This window comes from Apostichopus japonicus, chromosome 18 (genome assembly GCF_037975245.1).
Source record: "Apostichopus japonicus isolate 1M-3 chromosome 18, ASM3797524v1, whole genome shotgun sequence".
In the NCBI taxonomy this organism is placed as follows: Eukaryota; Metazoa; Echinodermata; class Holothuroidea; order Aspidochirotida; family Stichopodidae; genus Apostichopus; species Apostichopus japonicus.
In genome coordinates, this window is record NC_092578.1 from 3,792,501 (window position 1) to 3,816,903 (window position 24,403).

At 34.3% G+C, this 24,403-nt stretch overlaps 1 protein-coding gene and 1 long non-coding RNA gene across 3 annotated transcripts in view; both read right to left on the reverse strand.

The window, feature by feature from the left end:
- Positions 1-23,350, reverse strand: part of LOC139958768 (uncharacterized) — a 45,061-nt gene extending 21,711 nt beyond the window's left edge. The window contains exon 1 of the mRNA XM_071956097.1: positions 23,298-23,350. Within this exon, the coding sequence (XP_071812198.1) occupies positions 23,298-23,335 (38 nt within the window). The 5' untranslated portion in view covers positions 23,336-23,350. The remainder of the gene's footprint in view (positions 1-23,297) is intronic.
- On the reverse strand, positions 3,947-8,483 carry LOC139958700 (uncharacterized). 2 transcript variants are annotated; one of them, XR_011789842.1, is made up of 3 exons: positions 8,045-8,483; positions 5,730-5,941; positions 3,947-4,717 (listed from the first exon to the last, which is right to left on the reverse strand). It is a non-coding gene; the product is annotated as an uncharacterized lncRNA (long non-coding RNA). The 2 variants fall into 2 exon arrangements; XR_011789841.1 differs by lacking the exon at positions 8,045-8,483 and adding an exon at positions 6,740-7,350.
- Positions 23,351-24,403: the final 1,053 nt, after the last annotated feature.

Sequence of the window (24,403 nt, forward strand, 5' to 3'; positions counted from 1 at the left end):
GAGCAGTATGAATATAGTATATCAGATACATGTGGTTAATTATGAACTATTCTTACTGTCAGTACTGTCACAAGAAAGTATTGGCTATATACAGACAACCACCCTCTTAGCCTGCGAGAGGTATTTATATGTATATTTTTGTATAACGCCTCGTTGTGACATTTTTTTGTCTCTATACTGTAATGTCATGTCATTCTTTTAATATCTAATACTGACATTATGAGCAGTATATGAATATCATATATCAGATACAGGTTAGGAACTATTCATTTACTGTCAATACGGTTGCCTTGAATAATGATATGAGAGTATACATTATGCTGAGTGGTATTTGCGAAAAAGTCGTCCGAACTAATTTCCCCACAGTCATTTTCATTTAAACATATTCGATCATGCTTATTCAATCCTCTTCCTTACGGTGAGACGATCACGTGATCGATGGATGGACAGTTTGTAGATACATGAACAGACTGAAGAATGGCAGATAGAGAGACCCCTCAGCCCACCCTCCGGTTATACCCGCGGTTGTTCCTGATGCTTAAATTGAATTCTGGTCTATACACATTACGATTTTTTGTTTTCATTCTACTATATTCCAATTATAAGAAGTGGTTTCACAACAAACGGACTCGATCCTTGAAATAAGATCGAGGACGCAATCGAGGTCTAGTTACAAGGTTAAATTTTGTTAGTAAATTTAATAATAGGCCTTTACACTTTATATTTTGCATTGTGAAGGATGCAGTGCCATACATTTTACATAACTCCACAGGAGACAATACGGGTGTCATGTGGCGGGTGTAGAGGGGTGGGGGGGGGGGGTTGTACCACCGTGGTGGAAACAATTTACCAAATCAAGTATCCGTAAGTTCGACCGAAAAAACGAGAGAACTACATTCCTTTCGCTGATAAGTAGCAGAAGTAGGACGGTAGAATCAAGATTAACAAGAAGAAACTCAGTTACATCAGGGGTTAGAGTATAGCAGCTCCCTGGTTACATAAAGAACAGCACCCATCGACAAGTAGTAGTAGTATATATTTATATATATATATATATATATATATATATATATATATATATATTTATATATATATTTATATGTATATGTATATATACTTTCCATTAGAAATGATTTATATTTTTCACTGCTGTCTTCTATTTCAGTAAAATGACATAAGCTTTATATGCATTTTTTCGACAAATGGCTTCTCTAACTCGTAAAAAGTGGACACGTTTATCTTTTAGTAATAAATGTCTCTCCTGAAAGTTAACTCGAAAAAATCTCAATCAAATAAATGAGGAAATTTTTTTGCTTTATTGTAGTCACGTATATAGCCAAATATCGGATTACCCATAGGTATATTTGTACCAGAGAGCTCCTCGAGGCGTTCTCTAATGTGATAGGTATATCAAACAAGATTGAGAATGTTAATAAGTAGATACGTGTTGCTAATTTCCCACTTTTTTCTAACATTTCCCTTTTGTGCAGTCTTATAATTCAAGATCGAGTTTCTGTGTTAAGAGGTCTCGAAAGGCTCTTAATAACTTTTTTTTTATCAGATCCTAATAACCCAAAATAAGTTGACAAGTAAGTTGGTTGTTTCAAGTATATCCTTAATTCATGAACAGTTCTATTTTACCATAGAGAGAGGAGGGCCTGTGTATATTAATATATGGAAGAATGTCATGTTGAGAGATTTTTAGAGGTCTACCTGATGCATGCATTTTTAAATGAAATTGAAGCGAGAACAATAATGTTTGTTGATGTGGAATTTGGTTTAGACAAGATACAGGATCATTACCAACTTTAAGCGTTTTAAAGAATTTCCTTTTTCTTTCTCAGATTCTGGGAAGAGGGAAGAAAGGTGTAGTTCACAGCTTCATTCTTAGAACAACAAATGCTGAATGAATATAACATATTATGCAAATATATTAAATGTATATGTATTTAAGTACGCGTATGTACGCACGTACTTACACACACATATAGATATATCTATATATATATATATATATATAGATATATACATCTATATATATATATAGATATATATCCATATAAATCTATATATATATATATGTATATTTATTTACATATATTTATATATATATATATTTATATATATATATATATTTATATATATATATATGTTTATAGATATATATATGTTTATAGATATATATGTTTATATATCTATATATATATATATATAGATGTTTATAGATATATATGTTAATATATCTATATATATATATATAGATGTTTATAGATATATATATATATGTGTGTGTCTTTTGTGTATATATTTATTTATGTGTGTATGTATGTCTTTGCATGTATCTCATTCAGTCGTTCCTTATACCAAAATTGTGCGCTATATGATAAAGGTTACATAAATCTCTCGCTTCCATTGCTGGCACTAGCCTAGTGTATATACCAATTGGGATTTGTGATTACTCCATACATAATTAACATAATCAAATTAATCCAATTAAATTAAGTGGCTTGGGTTCTTCAGAACAAGCACTGCGAACCTCGAATATAGGAACGACAAGAAATGGAGGTTCGGTTACTGCAAGGTTAACTTTGATTAGAACCGGTAACTTTCAATAACTGACCTTTATTATTCCGTTGCGAAGATTCTTTGATGAAAAACACAGACAGTACTAGACCTTTTACAAGAATAATAATTCTTTGCATTTTCCCCCTTAGGTTCATATGCTTCAGACGCTGCTTCTAGAGTTAAGTATTCTAATTATATATCTACTTCTCGACTTCAAGATTATTTTGACGCCATCGACGTACTTTGATTAAAAGTACAAGTATACTGCCGAGATGAAATCTCTTATCGGGAAGCATTTTAAATATCACTACGCGTAAATATATAACGAACGGTCGTGTCTTTGACAGAATGTTGAGAGAGCTAGTCGGACATAGCGTTCCCTGTTTTATTGATTTGTTTTTAAATCAGAAGAAACCGGTTGGACGTTTCGAAGATAATAAAACTGATTGAAAACATAAATACTGACTGGTTAGCATGTTTTCCTTAGGTCATTTCTCAAACATTTATTGTGGTGCACGATTTGTTGCTTTAATCCTGCGATGAGTGAATTCAGTTAACACGGATTAAAATAATCACATAATAAATAAATAATAAATACTTACAACTTTGCAAATATATGAAGTACAAGTAAAGACCTACATACAAGCATTCGAGAGAAAAAAACAAACTAGTACTGTAGTTTTGAACCCTTCATAAAGCCCCCTAGTCGTTGTCTTGTTTATTTTATGTTGTCAAAAAGTACTTCCAAGAAACGCTAAAGCTTGTGAGGCCCTTTCTTTTAAGTCGATTTATAGCTTTTTACCATAATTACAGGAATCGTTTCAACTCAACGTATTTTTGTCTGCTTTATTTTACTTTCTAATGGTTCCATGCATGGACTCGACCATTAATAATTAGAAAGAGTGTCGTTTCTGTCCCTTTCACCCCCCCCCCCCCCCAAAAAAAATATCTATCTTTATATATATATATATATATATATAAATATATATTTATATTTATATATATTTATATATATATATATATATATATATATATATATATATATATATATATATATATATATATATATATATATATATATATATGTTGATACTAGTTGAGACTAGTGGAACACTAGTAGTTGTAACTCGGAGTTTCACGCGTTATAGCGATCGTCAGACAACTGCAGTTGAATAACATATGTAACATATATTCCGCTCTGTCCACTGGACATAGAGCACTCTGCGCCAAGATAGACGCCAACCAACCAACTCTATATATATATATATATATATATATATATATATATATATATATATAACACACATATATATATATATAAATAACACATATATATAACACATATATATAACACATACCCTGTATTTGTTTCACTGAATGGTGCATATACACTGAAAACTTAAATTGGTTCACCGACTAACAAAACGTTAGTCCATCTGGTGCCTCTCCCGACTAACATAGCCTTAGTCAGTTGCTATACCGACTAATTTATTCCTTAGTCAGTTGGATTTCTTAGTCGGTCATCTTAGTCCGTCAGCTTAGTCCATCAACAATTTCTTAGTTGGTAAATGTATATTAGTCAGTTACATTAGTTGGTGACATTAGTCGGTCTTTACCGACTAATTTATATGAGCCACCGACTAGTTTATAGCAGGTTTTACATTAGTCAGGATGGTGCCTCTCCCGACTAACCTTTCTTAGTCGGTATCGACTGACTAGTTGCACTGACTAGATTCACTGAAAGAATTAAACCCGACTAGTTTCACTGACTAGCATCACTGAAAGAAAAGAGAGCAGAAGAAACACAAATAATGTGTACGTTGGCAGTATTTATTTCTGATCAAACTTCTGATGTCTACAAAAGGCTGACTTTCGACAGATAGAGAAGAAATCACTGTAAATAAAATCTGAAAATCTGTTTTTTTTTCCAACAAAGTTAAGACAAGTTAATGGATCAAACATGAATCGCAAAAGTATAGCACTGCACAATAATGCAAAGTTGAATCTTGGGCAAGGGTTCCTCATGACTTTCGTTTTAAAGTGGTACCCCAAATCGACACCAGTTAAGTCTTCACGATCAAAGAGTGTTTCTCTTAACTACAAATGGCCTCCCACTTGTCTTCAGGAAGCCAAAATCTGCACCATTATTGACCTGTGGACAGAAAATATGATATACGTGTAAGCACAGATACAGATATAGCACATGATAACTCACATTATCATAAACATACATTTATATTAAAAGTTTATAACATATTGGGAGGTATACATTTAAATCTAGGTCCCTCAAATTATAAGCCAGGAATAGCAGCTTTACCAAATTATTATTAGCTTTGCACAGCATAACACCAAGTTATTTCTCAAAGCTTAATAATTATGTTAATCATGTTAATAATGATCCCAATAGACCGGGATCCCAGAGGGTTTGGTTAGCTGGGAAGGTAACCAATTGCCTGGTACATCACAATGTTCACAATGCATTCCTGTATATGAAACCTGATGACTGGCAAACCGACTGTGGTGGATGTGGCTGGGAGAGCAATTTTAAAGTCACCTAATAGCTAACCTAGAGCAGCTTTCATGGTAACCACATCAAAGTAAGAACAATGTGTCAGGTATGGCCCCAAGAGCAACAAATGGCCATTGCCAGTAATTATTGGTGGTGGGGTACCCCTGCCAGTGATCTATAATTGACCCCTCACGGCTGACCTAGGTCAGCTCATGAGGTAACCACTTGAAACCTACTGGAAAATGTTGGTTAGGACTTCAGATACAAGGGATGGGCATTGCCAGTAATTTTTATTGGTGGGGTACCCCTGCCAGTAGACCCCCAAAATGCCCATCCCCTATTGACCTAGATGAGCTCATGATGTAACCAGTTGAAAACTACTGGAAAATGGTATCACTTCATATGTAAGGGATGGGAATTTCCAGTATTTTATATTGGTGGGCCACCACTGCCAGAGTCCGCCCATCCCTTACATTCCCATTACCTTCCCAGCTAACCAAACCCTCTCGACTACCCCTCTACAGATCAGTGAAAATTTGACCAAACTTATGAAGCTTGCACGTAAATGATATACTAGACTGTTTTTTTATTTAAAACAGGTTATGAAAAGTATCTTAAATATCATTAAACAGTTGGGTACAATAGTTAAACTCACTCTTCCATCTTTTTTCTCTATGGTACTTGTTCCTTTGCTTTTTGGAGTCTTGGATAAACTCTTTTGTTCTGCGAAGGGTACCAATATATCATCTTAAACATGTCTTTAAGCCATATATAACACAGTTCTCCTCTTCTGTTGTTGCCTCCACACTGGTGTCGTACATCACAGGAAAGCTCACCCATGACAGATATTTGGCTTTTCAATTCCTGCTGGAAGAAAGAAACAGCAAAGTATTCATCATTTGAAAAAAAAAAAATAAAGTTGTCACCACAAAGTTATGTGAGATTTGCTTCCACTATAGTCTCTAAAAACAATCCCAAAGTTTGAAGCAGACTGTATAAAGCTGAAAATTTGAACGAGAGTGTCACCACCATTGCAACCAGAATCAAATGCCCAGAATACAGAGATAATAAGACATGGGCTAAATCTTTGTTTGCTTTTATGATCTTTAAAAATATAAAATTTTAGAAACAGAAATGCACTGAGCCAACTTATTTATAGGCCTAATCGTTTTTAGTTGTTATTTTGCTTGCTCACATAACAAGCCTGTTTAGACCTAGGCTAGAGGAGAATCAGTATTTTGTTACACTAAGTTTGTCTTCGGTCGTTTTGATATAGTCTTACTAGTAGTACTAAAGTATATAATGGACCGGCGAAGACTAGAGAATACCCAGAGTTTTAGCAACTGCGTTAAACTGTATCATCTGATCTATTATTTACGCCAATGAGTTTCATTCAATCTAGGATCAAAAAGAGAAAACTAAATAATCTTAACCTTTAAACTTTGCTACTAAACAGATATGCTTGAATTACAAATAAATGTCAAAAAAACATCATAATCTAAGAATCGATGCATATACATATACATAAACAGAATAATTTGAATTCGCGCAAGTGAACCCTGCACTACATTGGACAGAAAAAAAAACGTGCAATTAGACCAAACTAAACATACTAAATTTTCCGTTACTTCTACATAAAATATCAATACAAATACAACAACTTACTCTTCTGGCAGTATACTAAAAGCACATGTTATAATAACTTCAGACTATCAAGCTTGCCTGAGAAAAAACGGTTAATACTTCTTACAGTAAGCAAGTCGACCGTGAAGGAATGTCGCAATTGTTTCCTGGGCGTGACCGGAAATTAAATACTAAAAAATGATAAATGAAAAGGTTAAATAGAACTGAAGCGTGCATCCTGACTGCTCGCAACATATAATACCGTTGACTAGCCAACATAATTTGTTCAGCCTACTGTGACTGTACGTTTGAAGGTCTAGCCTTGCTTATTCAATATCACAAAGCCTACCCATTTAGATTCACATGGGAAATTACAGGAAATCTTTACCAAATGAGTGTAGACTTCAAATAAACTATTGAGCCTTATAGTTCCAGCATTTGTTTGGGAATAAATAAGAAGATTATGTGCCACTGTTCAATCTAGCCCAATACACACATAACACATTGTTAATTGGTGTTTAGGATGCACACTTTAGTGTTGAGAATGCACTGCAGTACCCAGTAGAAGCCTATAGGCTACTCACTGTCATTGCACTTGTGTATTGCGAAACGCCAACGTGACAACGGTAGCGTTACACTAACCATAATACAGTACTAGTCAAGGGCGGCGGAAGCACTTTTAATCTGGGGGGGCACCGACATCAAAGGGCACTTTGCAGAAATTCGATTGGACTGATGCAGCCTTACATTTAGTACCCTTTATAACTCTTATTGTATTATCTTATTTGCGTATACACATCACTCCATCAACGCCCCCCCCCCTCCCTCAAGGAAAATATGCATACTAGCACTGCAATATCCAATGTGCAAATTGGGAAACAAGGAACAAGTTTTCTTTTGAGACAAAATGAGGTGAAATCATGCTAGTTGCTAAAGGAATGATCTTCCGAATTAGAGTTTATTTCTTGTTAATATCTTAACAATTTTTTTCCCATTCGAAATAGCTTTGAGTTTGACCCACAGAAATTCATTAAAGGTCAGGGGCGTAGCCAGGATTTGCAAAGTTGTATGCACGACTATCTGAGCGGAGCGCCACCATCGGTTGGCGCGGAGCGTACAAGAAAATTTTTGGTTTTACAAACCCCTCAGATGGCCGGAAACGGCCCTTCCCGAGTGTTCATTCTGGTTCCCTGGCCTCTGGCTAACTTGAGACACCTCAATTTTTATGTAGAAAAAGGGCACATTTTTAACCTGAGGAAAAGTGGGGGGGCACGTGCCCCCTGTGCCCCCCGGTTCCGCCGCCCTTGGTACTAGTGCCAGTGGCCTAACAATTAACTTTAATTTTACCTTCAAGTTAAAGGAATAACAGGTAGGCCGATGATGCAGTTAATACCTCCATTCTTCTAAAGACCTTCTTGGGTGATTTACGGTTGAAAGTTGCTTAGAGTGATCGTATGAAACTATGCCAAGCCCAGCAAGCTGCCGTTGCCTCTCGGTTTCCAAATTGAAGTGAATCGAATTGGGTTAAAATACATTAGTCGGTCGACACCGACTAAGCTACGATTATGGCGTTAATCGGGTGTCCGTATCGTTCTTAGTCCATGGGTTAAAATACCTTAGTCCGTCGCCACCGACTAAGCTGCGATTATATTTTCCTTAGTCAGTGTAAACTAACTAAGAAGCAGCGATGAAACGAAGATTTTTGCTAGTCCGTGTGCATTGACTAACGTTATAGACTAATTTAACGTTAGTCCGTGGCAATATTGACTAGTTTATTTTTTCAGTGTACCTCGCTAAGTAAGGCAGCCAAAGGACTTTTATTCGTTTTGTATTTCGTTAGAATTAGGATTTTCAAGACTATATTAATATTACGTGACTTTTCCAACTTGTGACAATAAATGGCAGCACCACCCCACCCCCGGCCCTCCCCTCCCACAAAGTTTTAAATCCGTAAATAATAATCATCAAGTTTCAATTTGTCACTGTGGTTTGTCTTCTTAGTTTTTACAATGTATTATGATATAAGGCGTTGGAATGTCCTATATGTGTTGCACTTGGTTATAACCCACAAAACTCATCCGGTTTACGACACAAAGCGTTTGAAAAGTGAATAAACATGTGAAGGGATTTGATACCCAGACGTGTCACAAGGTGAATGATCAAGACCGTTGTAGTGCGTATATACTGATGGTGTGCGTTCATGCACTTGTTACCTGGTAACTTAATCTCACCGTTAAATCCTGTGTAATATCTATGGTATATTTCATGTCGTAGCAATTTCTAATGCGATAGATAGTCTTAACATTCAGCCGTTGATTATCTTGTGAGCTGCAGACGATACTGATTGTATACTTTTAACGGTTCGGCTTTACATTATACAAGAAATGAGGGTGGAAGGGGGGGGGGCGAGTTCGCGAAATTAAACGTTTCAATGTTTACCCTCTCTGTTACATCATGACTAATTTCTGCTGCATGAATCATGTTGTTTAGTTTAAGTCTTGACCGGTCGTGGTGACATGGATGAATGAGAAAGCATTCTGAGTGAAGAGTATAATGTGCAACAGTTGACAAAAATATCACCTTACAAATTAACCTCTCGATGTTTCTTGCATGCACGCACTCAAAACCAATCTGCTAACTAAGTTACATTCATGATCCGCTGATTAAATCTATAATTTTGAGCTGCTATGCTCCCTTCACCGTCCCCCTTTCCCATCCCCAAATAGTTAGCAATACACTTATATTTGTCAATGTAAACAGTAACCGAGTCTATGCATATTAAGGTTAAAATCTCTTTTCAAGAGCGCTGTCACTTAAATTTTATTTCGTTTTCGGGGTTACATGATATTTTGTGTATAAGCTTTGGAAATATATACAAATCTATACAGGATGCATACTTGCTTTTTTTTATCGTTTTTCTTACCTTCTTCTTAACCAGTCCAGGTTTAAGGTTAGAGAGTAAGCATAATTTATTCTGGTTAGGTTAAAATCTCTTTGATTAAATACGTTTCCCACTAAAATTTTATTTCGTATCTAGGGTAACGTGTTTTTCTCTTCTCTTTTTTTACTTGATTTTTTGCACGAGGTCCAGTAGTTTTATCTTTCTCTCCTTTTTCCTTTTTCAACATTTTAAAGTGCCATTTTTATCATTATTTGATCATTTTTCCAATGTTTTCAGCATTAATATCTTACATCATAATTAGCTTGACTAGATAAATGTCTCTTCGAAAAAAAGTTATTTGTAAAAGTTTTAGCGAAAACCTTTTAGATCTTCTTTTTTTCATTTGCGGTTCACTTGGAACTAAAACGTATATGAAAAAGGTCTAAATAAGACAATGTTTAATATGGAAACATTAATATAAACTTGCTCTATATACTTATTAAACACACACACACACACATATATATATATATATATATTGTATATATATATATATATATATATATATATATATATATATATATATATGTGTGTGGTGAAAACGATCATGGGATGTTAGCTTGATCATTAAGATGTTATTTTGAGTTCGGTTCGGTCAAATTACCGACCATGGAATGCAAGAAGATACCATCAGCGGATAATTGGAAAAATCTAAATCACACACAGATTGAATTTTTAGTCTAGTCACGTGTAAGTGCTGTCCACTTACTGAGGTTATACTGACGTATGATCAATAAATTATGGGGTTTGATGATGTTTACGGAAAATTTGAGGAAAAGGTATAGTCATTTTGCAATAAAACCCGTCAGATAGCCTATATATGAAGATTATTTTATTTCTTGACAAACATAGGCTAATCCTGATATTTGTTTACCTTTAACGAGTCCTTGCAGTTCTGCGAAGGTAATCCTATTAGTTAACAAGCCCTTACATAAAACATTTATAGCCGCCGCTTCCAATATGCACAATACGTGAAGCATATACGTATATACGTGAAGAAAGTGTTATTAGCCTATGTTAAGAGTAGATTTTTCCACAAGAAAATATTTTTCATATTTTCAAAAGAAAAATTTCAACAGACAAAGATAAACCCCTTTAATAAACGGTCTACTGTAACAAAAAATATGAAACAGAATTAAACCTTTATATCAAAAACCCAAAAATCTGAAACAGAAACTGAATAAAATTTCGGAGATCATAGTTTAGGATGATTAGTAATCAATCCACGTATATAGGCCTATCATATACACACTGCCATGTGCATTATATTCGCACTCACACACAGTTCATCTTGATTTGTTAATAAACGACTTTTCCACTTTTAAAACCGCCATTTTGCAATCAGTAAAGGCTAAAATAGCCCATCAACCTCTGTATATGTATGCGTGTGATTAAGAAGAATACTAAGAGAAAGGATTATGATTAAATATTCAACTAATTACTAACAACGCCGTAAGCATTTTTGGTGCCTCTTGACAGAAAGACCTATGTAAGTTATAGGACTATCAGATGGCATATAGAGTATTATAGCTGTAAAAACACCTTAGGCGGTTGCATCGTTTACACGCGTAGGCTAAGCGTAAGATAAAATATTTATGCTACAATGGAGATTATTTTAGATTTAAAACCTTAGGCATTTACTGACATCTTATTTCAAGAAGAGAAGATGATTAAGAAATGAATATATATATATATATATATATATATATATTCATTTCTTAATCATCTTCTCTTCTTGAAATAAATATATATATATTTATACATATATATATATATATGTATAAATGAAAATCGTAATGAGTTGGAAAATCAAGAACAGTGAAAAAACTTTCAGCCTCCACCGGGATTCGAACCACGGGCCTCCCGCGGTTATATATATATATATATATATATAAATATATATATATATATATATATATATATTTATATATATATATATATATATATATATATATATATATTTTCCTTCTCATTACGTTTTCAATTATATATATATATAAATATACATATATATATATATATATTGGGGGGTGGGAGATTGTCCCGCGTGATTTTATTCTGGGGGACTTTACCACAGAATTACACGAGGTTGTGCCACAGGGAGTAGAGTAAAACGCTGTACGTAAGAAAAAATGAAAACAAAGCAACCTATACAGGATTTTGTTTTCTTTAGAAGAAGGCGAGAGAAAGATTATTTTTCTATAAATATCGATAAATTTTCATTTTCTGTTATACTCCGGATTATCCCCGGAGATTTAAGGGTTGTTTTATCGTTTTCCATATAAGGAGAAGTTTGTGCACGATATCTTTCAATAATTGATGAAAACTAAATTGTCGGCATTGATTCATATAAACCAGTATGTAGAAAATTGAATATAATAAGCATAACTAGACATCATCATCTGTTGGCAATGATTCTGTAGAATAAAGTTAGAATATAAGAGTACAGATAAGGGGAATTGAACTGCTAAACAATGAATTAACATAGCAAGTCGATCCCTTAAGTATGAAGTACGCTACTGCTATTAGAAAATATATTTTGTTTTAATATGGGCGACAAAACACGCAACAACAAACAATTATGAAATATTAGCGAATCTAACCAATGTTTAGTTGCATGCCAGTTGTATTTCATTAAACCAATAAAATACTCCATCTTTTAGCATGTCAAAGACACCTGCTTAATAAGCTTGCTGTGTTTAGTCATCATTTTATATTCCCAGCCATATTTATGGAGATTAACGGTACAGTGTATAGCTTTGATATAATTATAATACTTTGAAGTTATTTTAATTATTTCAATGTAGCTGCTATCAAGTATAGTTATTATTTCCGGGAGTTAATTCACATGGGCACCTATCACCACGAATCTAACATACAATGTAGGATAGGCTACATACATATGGTGTTCCCATGAAGAGGGGGGGGGGGTGTGGGGCAACTTCTTACCACCCCGTTACCCCGCCGTTCTTATTGTTCTGCACTAAAAGTTAGTACAACTGAACATAAAACAATTAAGTTTCTTGATGTACACATTTAAGCACGCTTCGCTTGCGTGTATATGACTTATATTTTATCAATGTTTTTATACGCAACGCTATACTTCTGTAATAATTTCGATATATTTACTTTCCCCCGGCCGTTACTGGGATATATTGACCTCGGGTCCTGAAGCGGTACCTCCTGCACCCCCACTCCCCTCCCACACCCCTTGAATAATTACGTGCTAAAGATAAGGCTGAAAACAAAAGTCTCTTCAGGAGAGAAATTCGCCGGAATATCACCTCTCATAACGCTGTTTTGATAACTCCAAGAGTGTGTGATACATTAATATTTAATCACCCGGGGCTGAAACTCCCATTAAAACTTAAAATATCATCCTTAGAATTGAAATTGATGATAACAAATAAGAATATTCCAGCTGTGAGGATCGCAAGGATAACTTGTTTTGGTTTTGACAATTTAGGAAAGATCAGTTTTGTTGAAAACGATCAAATCGAACATAAGCATGGCTTGTATGTTTTAATATGTTGAAATAACTGATATGGTGACTCTTGTAATTATGTTTTTTCAGTTTCTTTTCTCTCTTGTTCAACAAATGATCTGAGTTTTCTTTTTAACTACAAGGATTGTTTTATGTTATTTTCATTTTTATTTCATTTTTATTTCATTTTTTCATTTTTTTCAATTTTCATTTTCATTTTTGAATTTTGAATTTTTTTCCTTTTTTCCCCCTTTTTTTTATTTTTTACTTTTTATTTAATTTTATTTAAGTTTCTTTCAATTCGATACTTCAAACTTCATAAACTGTAATATCCTATAGGTTCATCAACGGTAATATAAAAGTACACATGACAGAACAGCTGAATGGAATTTTTGTTTTTTACCAAAAAAAATAGTCATCCAAGATAGATACGAAACCAAACAAGTTCTTTGCACTGATACACTCCTATGGAACGCGAAAAGGGCAACCATATTTCGTTGTCTAAACTAAGTTTGTTGCTGTCTAAACTAAAATTGTTGCTGCTGTTTTATAATGTTGTTGCTCAAACTTACGTTGTTGTCTAAACTTAGCAACGAAATAGGGTTGGCCCTTTTCGCGTTCCATACACTCGAACATTCAGTTCCCTTATACATTTGGGATCTACTCATGTTATCATGACGGTGTCAGTTATACTGCAGTAAGCACGAATCTCTTGAGAATGGGAATATATATTACATATGAGTTTTAAGCCAAACGGATGAGAAACCGTCTAGGCGTGATTGGATTTACGTTTAGGGATCTGCTCGGATGTCATAGGCTGCTATTGAACGGATCACCATGACCACTTCAGAGAAATGAATAGCTTTGATAAATAAAGTCCAGGCCATCTATTTAATATATGCACACACACAAAAACAAAAACGCACACACATATATACATACACACATATCTATGTATATAATTATATATATATATTTATGTATGTGTGTATGTATATGTGACACATGGAAGATACAACTATTGTTATTGATTTGACCTCGACAATAGAGTAAGAGACTTCTTTACTTATATTGCCATCGCTTGCCTATCAAAGATCTTTTGCCTTCACCCTATAGATCCCAAATGGCATTCTCAATGGATGCATAAGCATCCCAAATGGCCATCTCTAAGGCCTAGATTAAGTTCGCATGAAGGATGCATGCCTTTGGTCGAAGAGATCAAATGAGTGCTGTGAATTTTGTCACCATGATTAGGTGCGATTATTCACACCAAACAGATCTATCAATTTTTCAAATTTTTTGTTTGTTTGTTTGAAGAGGCCCTCCCTGGTTCTTCTTATTGTATAGTAATTGTCAACGTTTTCGAAAGTCAATTCCAATGAAGTGCTCTCAGTGTCGACATGTGTTTCAGAAAGGAAGTAGCCTCGTGTAGGCCTCGGATATATATATATATATATATATATATATATATATATATATATATATATATATATATATATATATATATATATATATATATATATATATATAATTAACAGTGTAAGGTATGAGAAGTAAAGTAAAACTCGACTTCAAGGCTGAAATACTGAAGGACCACCCATATTTAGAAGCAATCGTTTTTTTTTTTTTTTTTTTAATTTTTACATTAGTTAGCTAGTGTCGGCGGAGCCGGGCGAGACACACACGCACACACTCTTGTGAAAAACCTGAAACGTAGCCCTTTAAATATATATATGAAGTGCTCCCCTTTTTAGTCAGTAATGGAACGTCTCTTTTTCGGATAGATGCCCTTTTGTTAATCGCAGAATTTGAGGTTGAGAATGTTGTTTGCCCCTGAAATCAAATGACAGTCACACGAGCTTTTTTTCTTCAAAACCAATACTCCACATGCAAATTCATTTCTCCTCTGTCCCACCTTCACCAAAGATATGCTATATTTCCTGCACATCACCAACATGACGTAGGCCTTCCAACATCAAACTCATTGTAGACCTTATAGCTGTAAAGCCAGGCCATCAATCAATGGTGTACAATCACACTAATGCGTAGTCTAGTACTATATCATATATAAAAAGTACATGAGTGCTTGTAGCTTCTATTTACATCACCTATAGATTGTCAATCAGTGTATGTATACAACCATACCCGAAGGTTTCAATCAACATGTGAAAGTTCTATATTGTCACCAAAAATAATCCCTATTCAAACTAAAATGCTTTATCGTCGTTTTTTTCCCCTTCAGTATTATTTTTCTTTCATTTCCTATCGTTTTTATAGTCTTTTTTAATTTTAATTTTCCCTCTTTTTTTTCCATACTCGGGCTTGTTGTTAAGTCCCTATCGCCTTAACGTGTTTATTTTAGCCTCATACAAGACTGTAAACCTTCAACTTTTTTTTATTTTCATATGTTTAATAGGAAAGAGGGGAAAACATGACGCGAAAGAAAGAAATACGAGGGTATTCAACTTTTAACAATTCATTTGCGCAGGGAGAACTATGTAAAAGAGGAATTATGTAAAAGATGAACTTTATCTTACATTTGAGTATAAAATTAGATACCAATATATATATATATAAATGAAAATCGTAATGAGTTGGAAAATCAAGAACAGTGAAAAAACTTCCAGCCTCCACCGGGATTCGAACCCGGGCTTCCCGCTCTGTACGCGGACACCCTAACCAATAGGCTATGGACGCTGATTGTATGTCCAGAGGTTCGAAACCGGTAAGGAAGGTCGTAATTCCACTGTGTAGGCGTTTGTCATCTGTATCGAACAATACTAGTTCTGTTTTTGGTGACATATTTTGCCTTACTTTGGAGATCAAACATGATGCTAACCAACTCGAAATCATTTGTGATTCCTAAAGCCGGATCTCGAAAGAGATACTGTGAACAGACTTTATGTTAATGCAATGGAGGTAAACGACAAAGGCAAATGAATATATATAAATGAAAATCGTAATGAATTGGAAAATCAAGAACAGTGAAAAAACTTTCAGCCTCCACCGGGATTCGAACCACGGGCCTTCCGCTCTGTACGCGGACACCCTAACCAATAGGCTATGGACGCTGATTGTATGTCCAGAGGTTCTAAACCGGTAAGGAAGGTCGTAATTCCACTGTAGGCGTTTGTCATCTGTATCGAACAATACTAGTTCTGTTTTTGGTGACATATTTTGCCTTACTTTGGAGATCAAACATGATGCTAACCAACTCGAAAATCATTTGTGATTCCTAAAGCCGGATCTCGAAAGAGATACTTTGAACAGACTTTATGTTAATGAAATATATGTATATATATATATGTATATATATATATGTGTATATATATATATAATTTATAAAATGGAAACCTGATAGATTTGACGGCTTTTCTAAACCATTTCATTTCGTTAATATATTAATGTAGAGTACCCAATGGCATGTATGCAATGCCTGTCAAATATGACAGCTGTTTAGTGTGAAATACTTCTCAAGCACCGTAAAACAGGATTTATGGAATTTGAATTTATGAACGCCATGGAAAGACTTCAGGGTGGGGGCGGGGAGTATTTTTATTTCTATTCTATATTAACATCTGAAGGCTAATACGTGTTTGTCCAATATCTTTGAAAACTCTCACATACTTGACGTAGGTGTGTTCATATTGTCTGCAATTTAATCATGTTGTCTTTCATAGAAGTTGGATTCTACATAATAAAAAAAAACGGCAAATGCCATTGATAATACCTTTGTCAATTTTGGATGAGCATAAAATAGTTTAAAGCGAATATAGCAAACTTGAGCACGATTGAACGATTGCTAGTCAAAGAGGAGGTTTTTGTAGCAAAAAAATTAATACCCCAAAGCATCTGCATAGGTTGTAGCGAGGCAAGATGGTTGCTCTCCAATACCACAAGTGCACCTAACCCGGTCCCATTCAAATGCACCTCAGTTGTTGTTGTTGAAGACCTCGAAGGTCATTACATGTCATTACGCCAATATTATACGACACATTTTCGTTTTTATGAAATCCATAAATATAACATAAAGTGATGATACATTTAATTAAAGGTTAATGGACGAAATTGCCATGTTAAAACAAGAATGTCTGTCTGAATTCGGCAAAAGTGAACTCCGACAACTTCAAGTATTCTATGTTTTAACGCATTTTCCACTTTTCAACGATTTGTAACTTTAACTTCTCAGAAACAATCTCCCATTGACAGAGAAAGGCCAAACTTTAAATTTTATCATACAAACCAAAAAGACATATAGATTAAGTCAAAAGTCATTCACCAGACGCTATATAAAATATTCATAATCACTCCAAGTAGTTTTAAGTTATTAATGGCACGAAAAAGTCATAGAAAAATCTCTCGAAAGTAAAAGCATGGTATAAAATATGGAATACAGTTATACAGGGTATAGTTATGTTAATTATATAGGAAGGATTGTAAATAAGCAACAGGCGTCGATTTGTCGTAAGGAGCAAACTTGATGAATGCAGCTGTTTACATCGACATGAATGTAAATTTCCCCATGGGTAGCAGTTACCCTACTTAGACAATAAGTAGATGGACGAAATACGGAGACAGCTGACGATTTATTTTATATGGTCATCGAACTCAGACATTAATGTGAAAACTTAGTTGCCCTGCTGAGTTTCCACTGCTAGTTCATTTCAATGACCGACACATCACTGCCTAGCATTGGCTTAATAAAATAATTTATTACAAAAGTTTCAGCAATAAAAATCATGATTTATGCAGTTTTGCTGAATTTAAAAAACAAAATGCAGATTTCATCACAGCTTTTATGGCACTTTATGGCTTCTGTAACATTCAAAGAGATATTACGAAGTTTTCAAGACATGCATAAGTTATTATGTTATAATAACACAGTGATTTGTTAATGTTGTTACGGAATGGCAACAGACAAATCATGCAAATAACTAACGTACCCAGGTTAAGACAATAAATGGAAATATCGTCGTTTTTTATGTTTCGATCAAATATAATTCTCGTTCAATCACCTTCTTTCATGCACCAATCTGTACAATTGTAATTGTTTGGGTAATATCAATTACTGTACTTACTTGGACACTTAAATTAAGCTTAGATACAGGATACGTTAATTAAAAGTATCTACGTAACAGGGGAGGGGTTGGGTCTGTAAATCTTCTGGTAGCGCCTTGCGAAGACTTGAGATCATTAGATCAGACGAGATGGAAAGATTGCTGGCGAACCACAATCAACGTGTCCAACTAGTCGTTTACCTTGTCATCAACATGATGATAAGTATAATGAGAGGAAATTAATTTCATGCGTACCATCTTTTGAAGTTAAGGTCTGTTGAGGACTTTCACAAAGTTAAGGGTACATGTCCCGACCCTGCTCCCCCTCCCGGCTCCACCAACTGAACAGTACTTGATGATAATCTCAACAACAAAATATATTATGTAGGCGGCTTCGTAATGCGTATGTATAGTCCCTTTGCACAAACTATCATTTCATCGTTATAATGTGTAACGTTTTAGAACGTCATGCACTGCGGAGCAAAACAACTCATAGGAAAACCGAAAAATATTATTATTCCCACAAAATTAATCGTGCAGACGTTCATATAGTATTAGTATGTAAATCAATTTTCAAATTTTTCTCGTATTTCAAATTTATTCTTTGACAGTTTCTCAGCTCGATGAAGTTCTTGACATTATAGCTTTGGGCTTCTATATGAACAGATATAGGTTTCCAATGCTCGTCCTCCGGGGCGATGCATGTTCACCCTTGCACATAGCTTTCTTCGTCTTCATCTCCATCTTCTTCTTCTTCTTCTACTTCTTCTTCTTCTTCTTCTTCTTGCCTTACTTTTTATTCATTATTTTGTTTCCATGCTGTCACTTGCTGTCAACTTACTCCTAAGAGATTTAGACAGCCTAACCTTTAAATACCGAAACACCTATCAAGATGGATCAAGTTTGACAGTTATTTTCGAATACATACCAGATCATTCTGGTTATCGAGGGTAAGATAAATAGGCCAGATTCTTTTTATTTATTTTTTTATTAATTTATTATCATTATTATATCCAAAAATGTAGGTATTTCGTATTTTTCACTTCGTCACACAAAACAGCCACTCATTGGATATAGTGTTCATTGTATTAATGTACACATATATATATATATATATATATATATATGTACATTAATACAATGAACACTATATCCAATGAGTGGCTGTATATATATATATATATATATATATATATATATATACATACATACCCAACCATCCTCATGGATCTTGAACACAACTGGCACTAACAACCACCCTGCATGAGTATAGCTGAGAAACAATCTTAATATGTTTTGGAGATATCAAATATATTGAAGTTATCATTATTTCGATGGTTTGATGTTGAATGTAAAAAGGGTTTCGCATCCTATTGGTACTATCACATCACAGATTTACAAAAATGATATCTCCCCGCAGAGACAACTTTTCAATTAGGATATCTCTCAAAGGAAGCAAGATTTTAGTTACACATTTGGGGACATTGATCATCACAAAGATCTCTGTCATTTGAGCTAAAGATAGTTATTGTATTTTCATGTTTCCTTTGAGACTCTTTGATGATTGTCCTAACCTGACAGCCTTATTACACTGTTCTTCATGTTCCCTCTCAACGGCACACAAATTTCACCAGAATACTTTTAGTATAGGCCATACTTGCCGTTCTTTCATTTGTCAAAAGTAAAAAATTTTACCCTGGACTGTCTTCTCAAGAAGTGTTTTTTTTTATCTTCATTCCAAACGAGTACGTCAAAATTCCAAGTGATAGTTAACACTTCAAAACAGAGCCGTTAATTTTTTCTGTTAGTCCTCGTCAAGACTATATGTGTTAATTATAGATAAAGTTACCACCTAGAATTATCTCAGCTGTCGGAATCATTTTTACTTTCCAAAAGTAAAAAGAAAAGGAAAAAGAAAATGAGAAGAAGAAAATAGTAGGGAGAAAATTAGTCTCTAAAGGGCAAATTCGATTTCTTCTTCAAAAGAGAGAGAGAAATAAAATTCTGCAGCTGCGCCTGAGTGCCTCTTAGCAAGGTGAAAAAAACCTGCAGACGTTAGAAGGGGTTATTAAGGAAAACAATCACTGCTTTTCAATGTCAGTCTGCAAGAAAAATAGAAACAAGTAAAGATTTCAGAAGGATTTGAGAGGAATTTTGTCGATAAAATGTTTTTTTTTTTTTGAAAGTTTTCGTTTGAAAATATTTGAAAAAAAATATGACTTTTGCAGTGTGGATCAAACGACCATCAATTGTATTTTTTGGGGGGGATTATTGATTTAATTTTTAAATGGGCAGTGTGCAATTGTATGAGTGTTGTTGTGATTTAACCTTTTCGTTAACAATATCGCAATGGGTAGAAAGACATGGTGAATGAAACGTAATGTTGACTAACACGCGGAGTCCTTTTGGGCCTAGTTGTTCATAAGTTGAAGGCAACGGGGTGGGCCAGTCTGGGTGGGCCAGTCAGGGGACGAAAGAAAGGCCGATGTATGATCGATAATTTTGGACCCCATATTTTTTTGAGGGGGGGGGGCAATAAATAAAAAGGTTCACTGGTTTGTATTGAAGGTATTTAGTATTCACGCTTGTTGACAAGGGGATATTAAATAGTTTTTAGTGTAATGATATAGACAAGAAAATCACAAAAATATGGCCGTTGTGTTTTGTGACGGTGTTAGCTTGTTGTTGCTGTGTTTTTGTATTGCGTCTTAAATATATATATATATATATATATATATAACTATGGATCATACCTTAGGTCGACAGTTGACTTACACACTAAATTTAATCTAACCCTAACCCTTTTTTCTAACCCTAACCCTGAACCGACCCTAAGCAAAACTTTTAAATGAACGTTTTAGAGGACAATAAAAAAGTGTCTTAAAATGGTAGTGAAAACATTAGTTTGACACTGAAATGTCGACCTAAGGTACACTGTTGACCTAAGATACACTTTTTTACCATAAACTGTGGACCTAAGGTACATATCATGAGTATATATATATATATATATATATATATATATATATATATATATATATATATATATATATATATATATTTATATATATATATATATATAAATATCTACCTATCTATCTATATAATTACACGACGTTTACTAGACCTAAGACGTGTTTCCCTTTTCTTTTTCTTTTTTTATTTCTCCTATACAGCTTTTCCTGTTTTTAACCAAATAAAATGTAAATTGAAATGAAAAAGAAAAATTCGTAAAGTTACTTGTGATTTAATTGTCAACTTTGATTATCGCCGAAGCATGCAACTGTGATTACGTCACCGAGTGATACGTTACACTGTTTAATTAAAAAAGACGTTCCTCACTAATATACAATCGAAAATTCTGAAAAGACAACCGACATGAGATCATTTGTTTCTTAATTTCAAACTAATTGGCAGAATCAAATGCCTTTTCAAACTCTAATCTCAGACAGACGTTAGCTTTTATATAGGTATCGTTTGATAGGTCATTCATCTTCTATGGATGAACTTTTCACTGGGCTTTGAAGGAGCCAATAGTTACAGAGCATTTCCCATGGCTATCATCATAATGAATTAATATTGACATGTTTATAAATGTGTTATTGATCTTCTTGGATGGCTGGTTGAATGCGATTTTATTACAAACTCAACGTAAACCTAAATTTTCTCAGTATTTGGGGAGTTTATTATATATATATTTACTTGTATAACGGTTTTCAAGGTAGAATTTATTGGTTAGTCGTGTCTTGAGCGAATTGAAATATTGTTTTTGTTTCTTCTTTATTGCTTTTCAACGAACGAATTATATACACATACTAATTATATCTGTGTGGTGAAAAAGGCAGTCTGGAAACAACCTGTATGTTTATTGATTTCTGTTTAACGTTTATCAGTGTTCCTGTACAAACATTATAGTCTCCAAAGACCAAAGTCAAATCTCAACATGACACTGCAGCAAATACCATTTGGGGATGAAATTTGGCGTACTTTCGTCAGATAATTCGAGGCTTTTGCTATATTTTTCGTACAAATGGGGTTAATACGCACTGGGTAATATAAAATATCTTACAGTCGTATGGGTTAAGATGTTATTACAGTCGAAAAATTTGTTTTGTTATACTGCACGGTTATACAATGTTTTTTGATCTTCCCTTTGCTGTGCGCAAGAGATTTTGGCGACTTATGTTGGCGTCTCTCTTAAATTACCACGCCATATTTAAACCACAGTAAGAAGTGGAAGGGGGGGGGGGGGAGTTTGGAGGTTGGGGGATTTGAAACAGAAAATTAGCAGGTATGTCACAAGATATACGACTTTGTATACAGGGACGTCCAGAAATGCCTTTTCTATGTGGAGAATTTACGTTTCTACCTTTCAAGTGATATATTTTCTTAAATTGGTAGAGTGTCTCTATTTAAGTTTATTTTCATTTTTTATAGGTAACTATGATATGTCCTATTGCCTACGTTACAATAATGAGAACATAAAGCATGTGAACGCCAGAGATTATGTATATGAGATTGTTACATAGGCTACATGAGATTCGTTATTAATATATACTTTACTAACAGCTTAACAAAAAATATCGAAAGGATACTGTATACGGAATACTATTCCTTACATTAACTGTTGCAACTTTATATAAATTATAATTATTCTTACCCTTTCCAAGCATGTATAGACCATATTTATTTGTCATATGTACTGTATTCATGTATGCAAATGTATGCCAGAGAAAATTGATATCAGGGTCTGCTGCCCCCGATGTAAGTTGTACTGTGAATGAGAAGTAGAGCAATTATGACGTTTTGCCCGGCATTCCCTCGGCTTCCCTCTCTTCGCATATATCGTGACTTCCCTGCAGGTGTTATTACTTCGAGGCCCATCGGTGTATGGATGCTTTCAACATATAGGTAATTATAACGCATGACATTTATATATATATATATATATATATATTTATATATATATATATATATATATTTGTTTTATTTAGTGTATAAAAACACTTTATAAGCAAGACCGAGAAGGTAAGTTTATCAAAGCCATTTCCAATCCGCCCTTCCACTGCGTACCACACCTGCATGGACGTTCTTGTAGGATTTGTCATATGAACTTACCTTGCAAAAACTAGCGTTCCTTGGAGACAGATTGTCATGTGCTTTCAGTGTCGCAGAAACTAGCAATCGTCTCAAGAGCTCTCTGATACTCACTGGCTTGACATCTTAAACATCCTGTTCCCGAGACTTTGTCACATTTGACGTTCCGAACGAGTTGGAGTCGAACGATGTAGTAAATTGATAAGATAAAATATTTTAGGACCAAATCAACTCACAAAAGTCGCATGCAATCTATAGGGACGTAAACTACTTCATTTAGTTAAAAAGGTTTTTCACTGTCGCTTTGTATTCACTTTCGTACAGCGAAGATAGTATTACACAAGGTTGACGCCAAGCAGCCTACACTTTGTAAACCAATGATATATTTCATTTGATGTATCTTAGCATTTATAATCAAGATTTAAAACTATCTATATATACATATATATAGTAATATATAGTCATCCAAGACACTTGTTTTAGGCTTTTAGGTTAGATATAGGGTTATCTTATTTTGTCTAGCCTATTGTCAGATTGTGTGTAAATAAATGTATATCAGATCACTATACTATTGGTATATATACAACAGCATGAGTGCGAGTAGGTATACTTAGTCTTGCATTATTATGTATATAAGATTTCCAATATACCTCGAGTACAACATACATGGAGTACAAATCTAAGATGGCGAGTATGAGTACAAGGCAACTACATTCTAACATACAATTACAATGACGGACTTATAAATCTTTCAACTATATTGTATACCTGTATAGTATGATAATGTTCGAAGACCGTTTCACGATTAGAGTGATGGTCATCCGCTCGAAAGGTTAACCATTGTCGGGGGGAAAAAGCTAAAATGACTTAATGTAATGCTTGTTTTGCATTTTATCAGTTACTTGCATTTTTTCTGACTGTATGTGAAACAGCATAATTTAAAGTACATATGGTGTGAAAATAGAGGGAAGATTGAAGGTGATATAAATAGTTTTAGAAAATCTCTGGTTAAATATTGATATTACTCCGAGCGAGCAGATGGAAGGGTTGGGGTTCAGTATATGCTTAACTTTGCTCTTCTAGTTCAAACTCTAAACGGTCATGATATGGAAGTTTGCAAGTGCCAC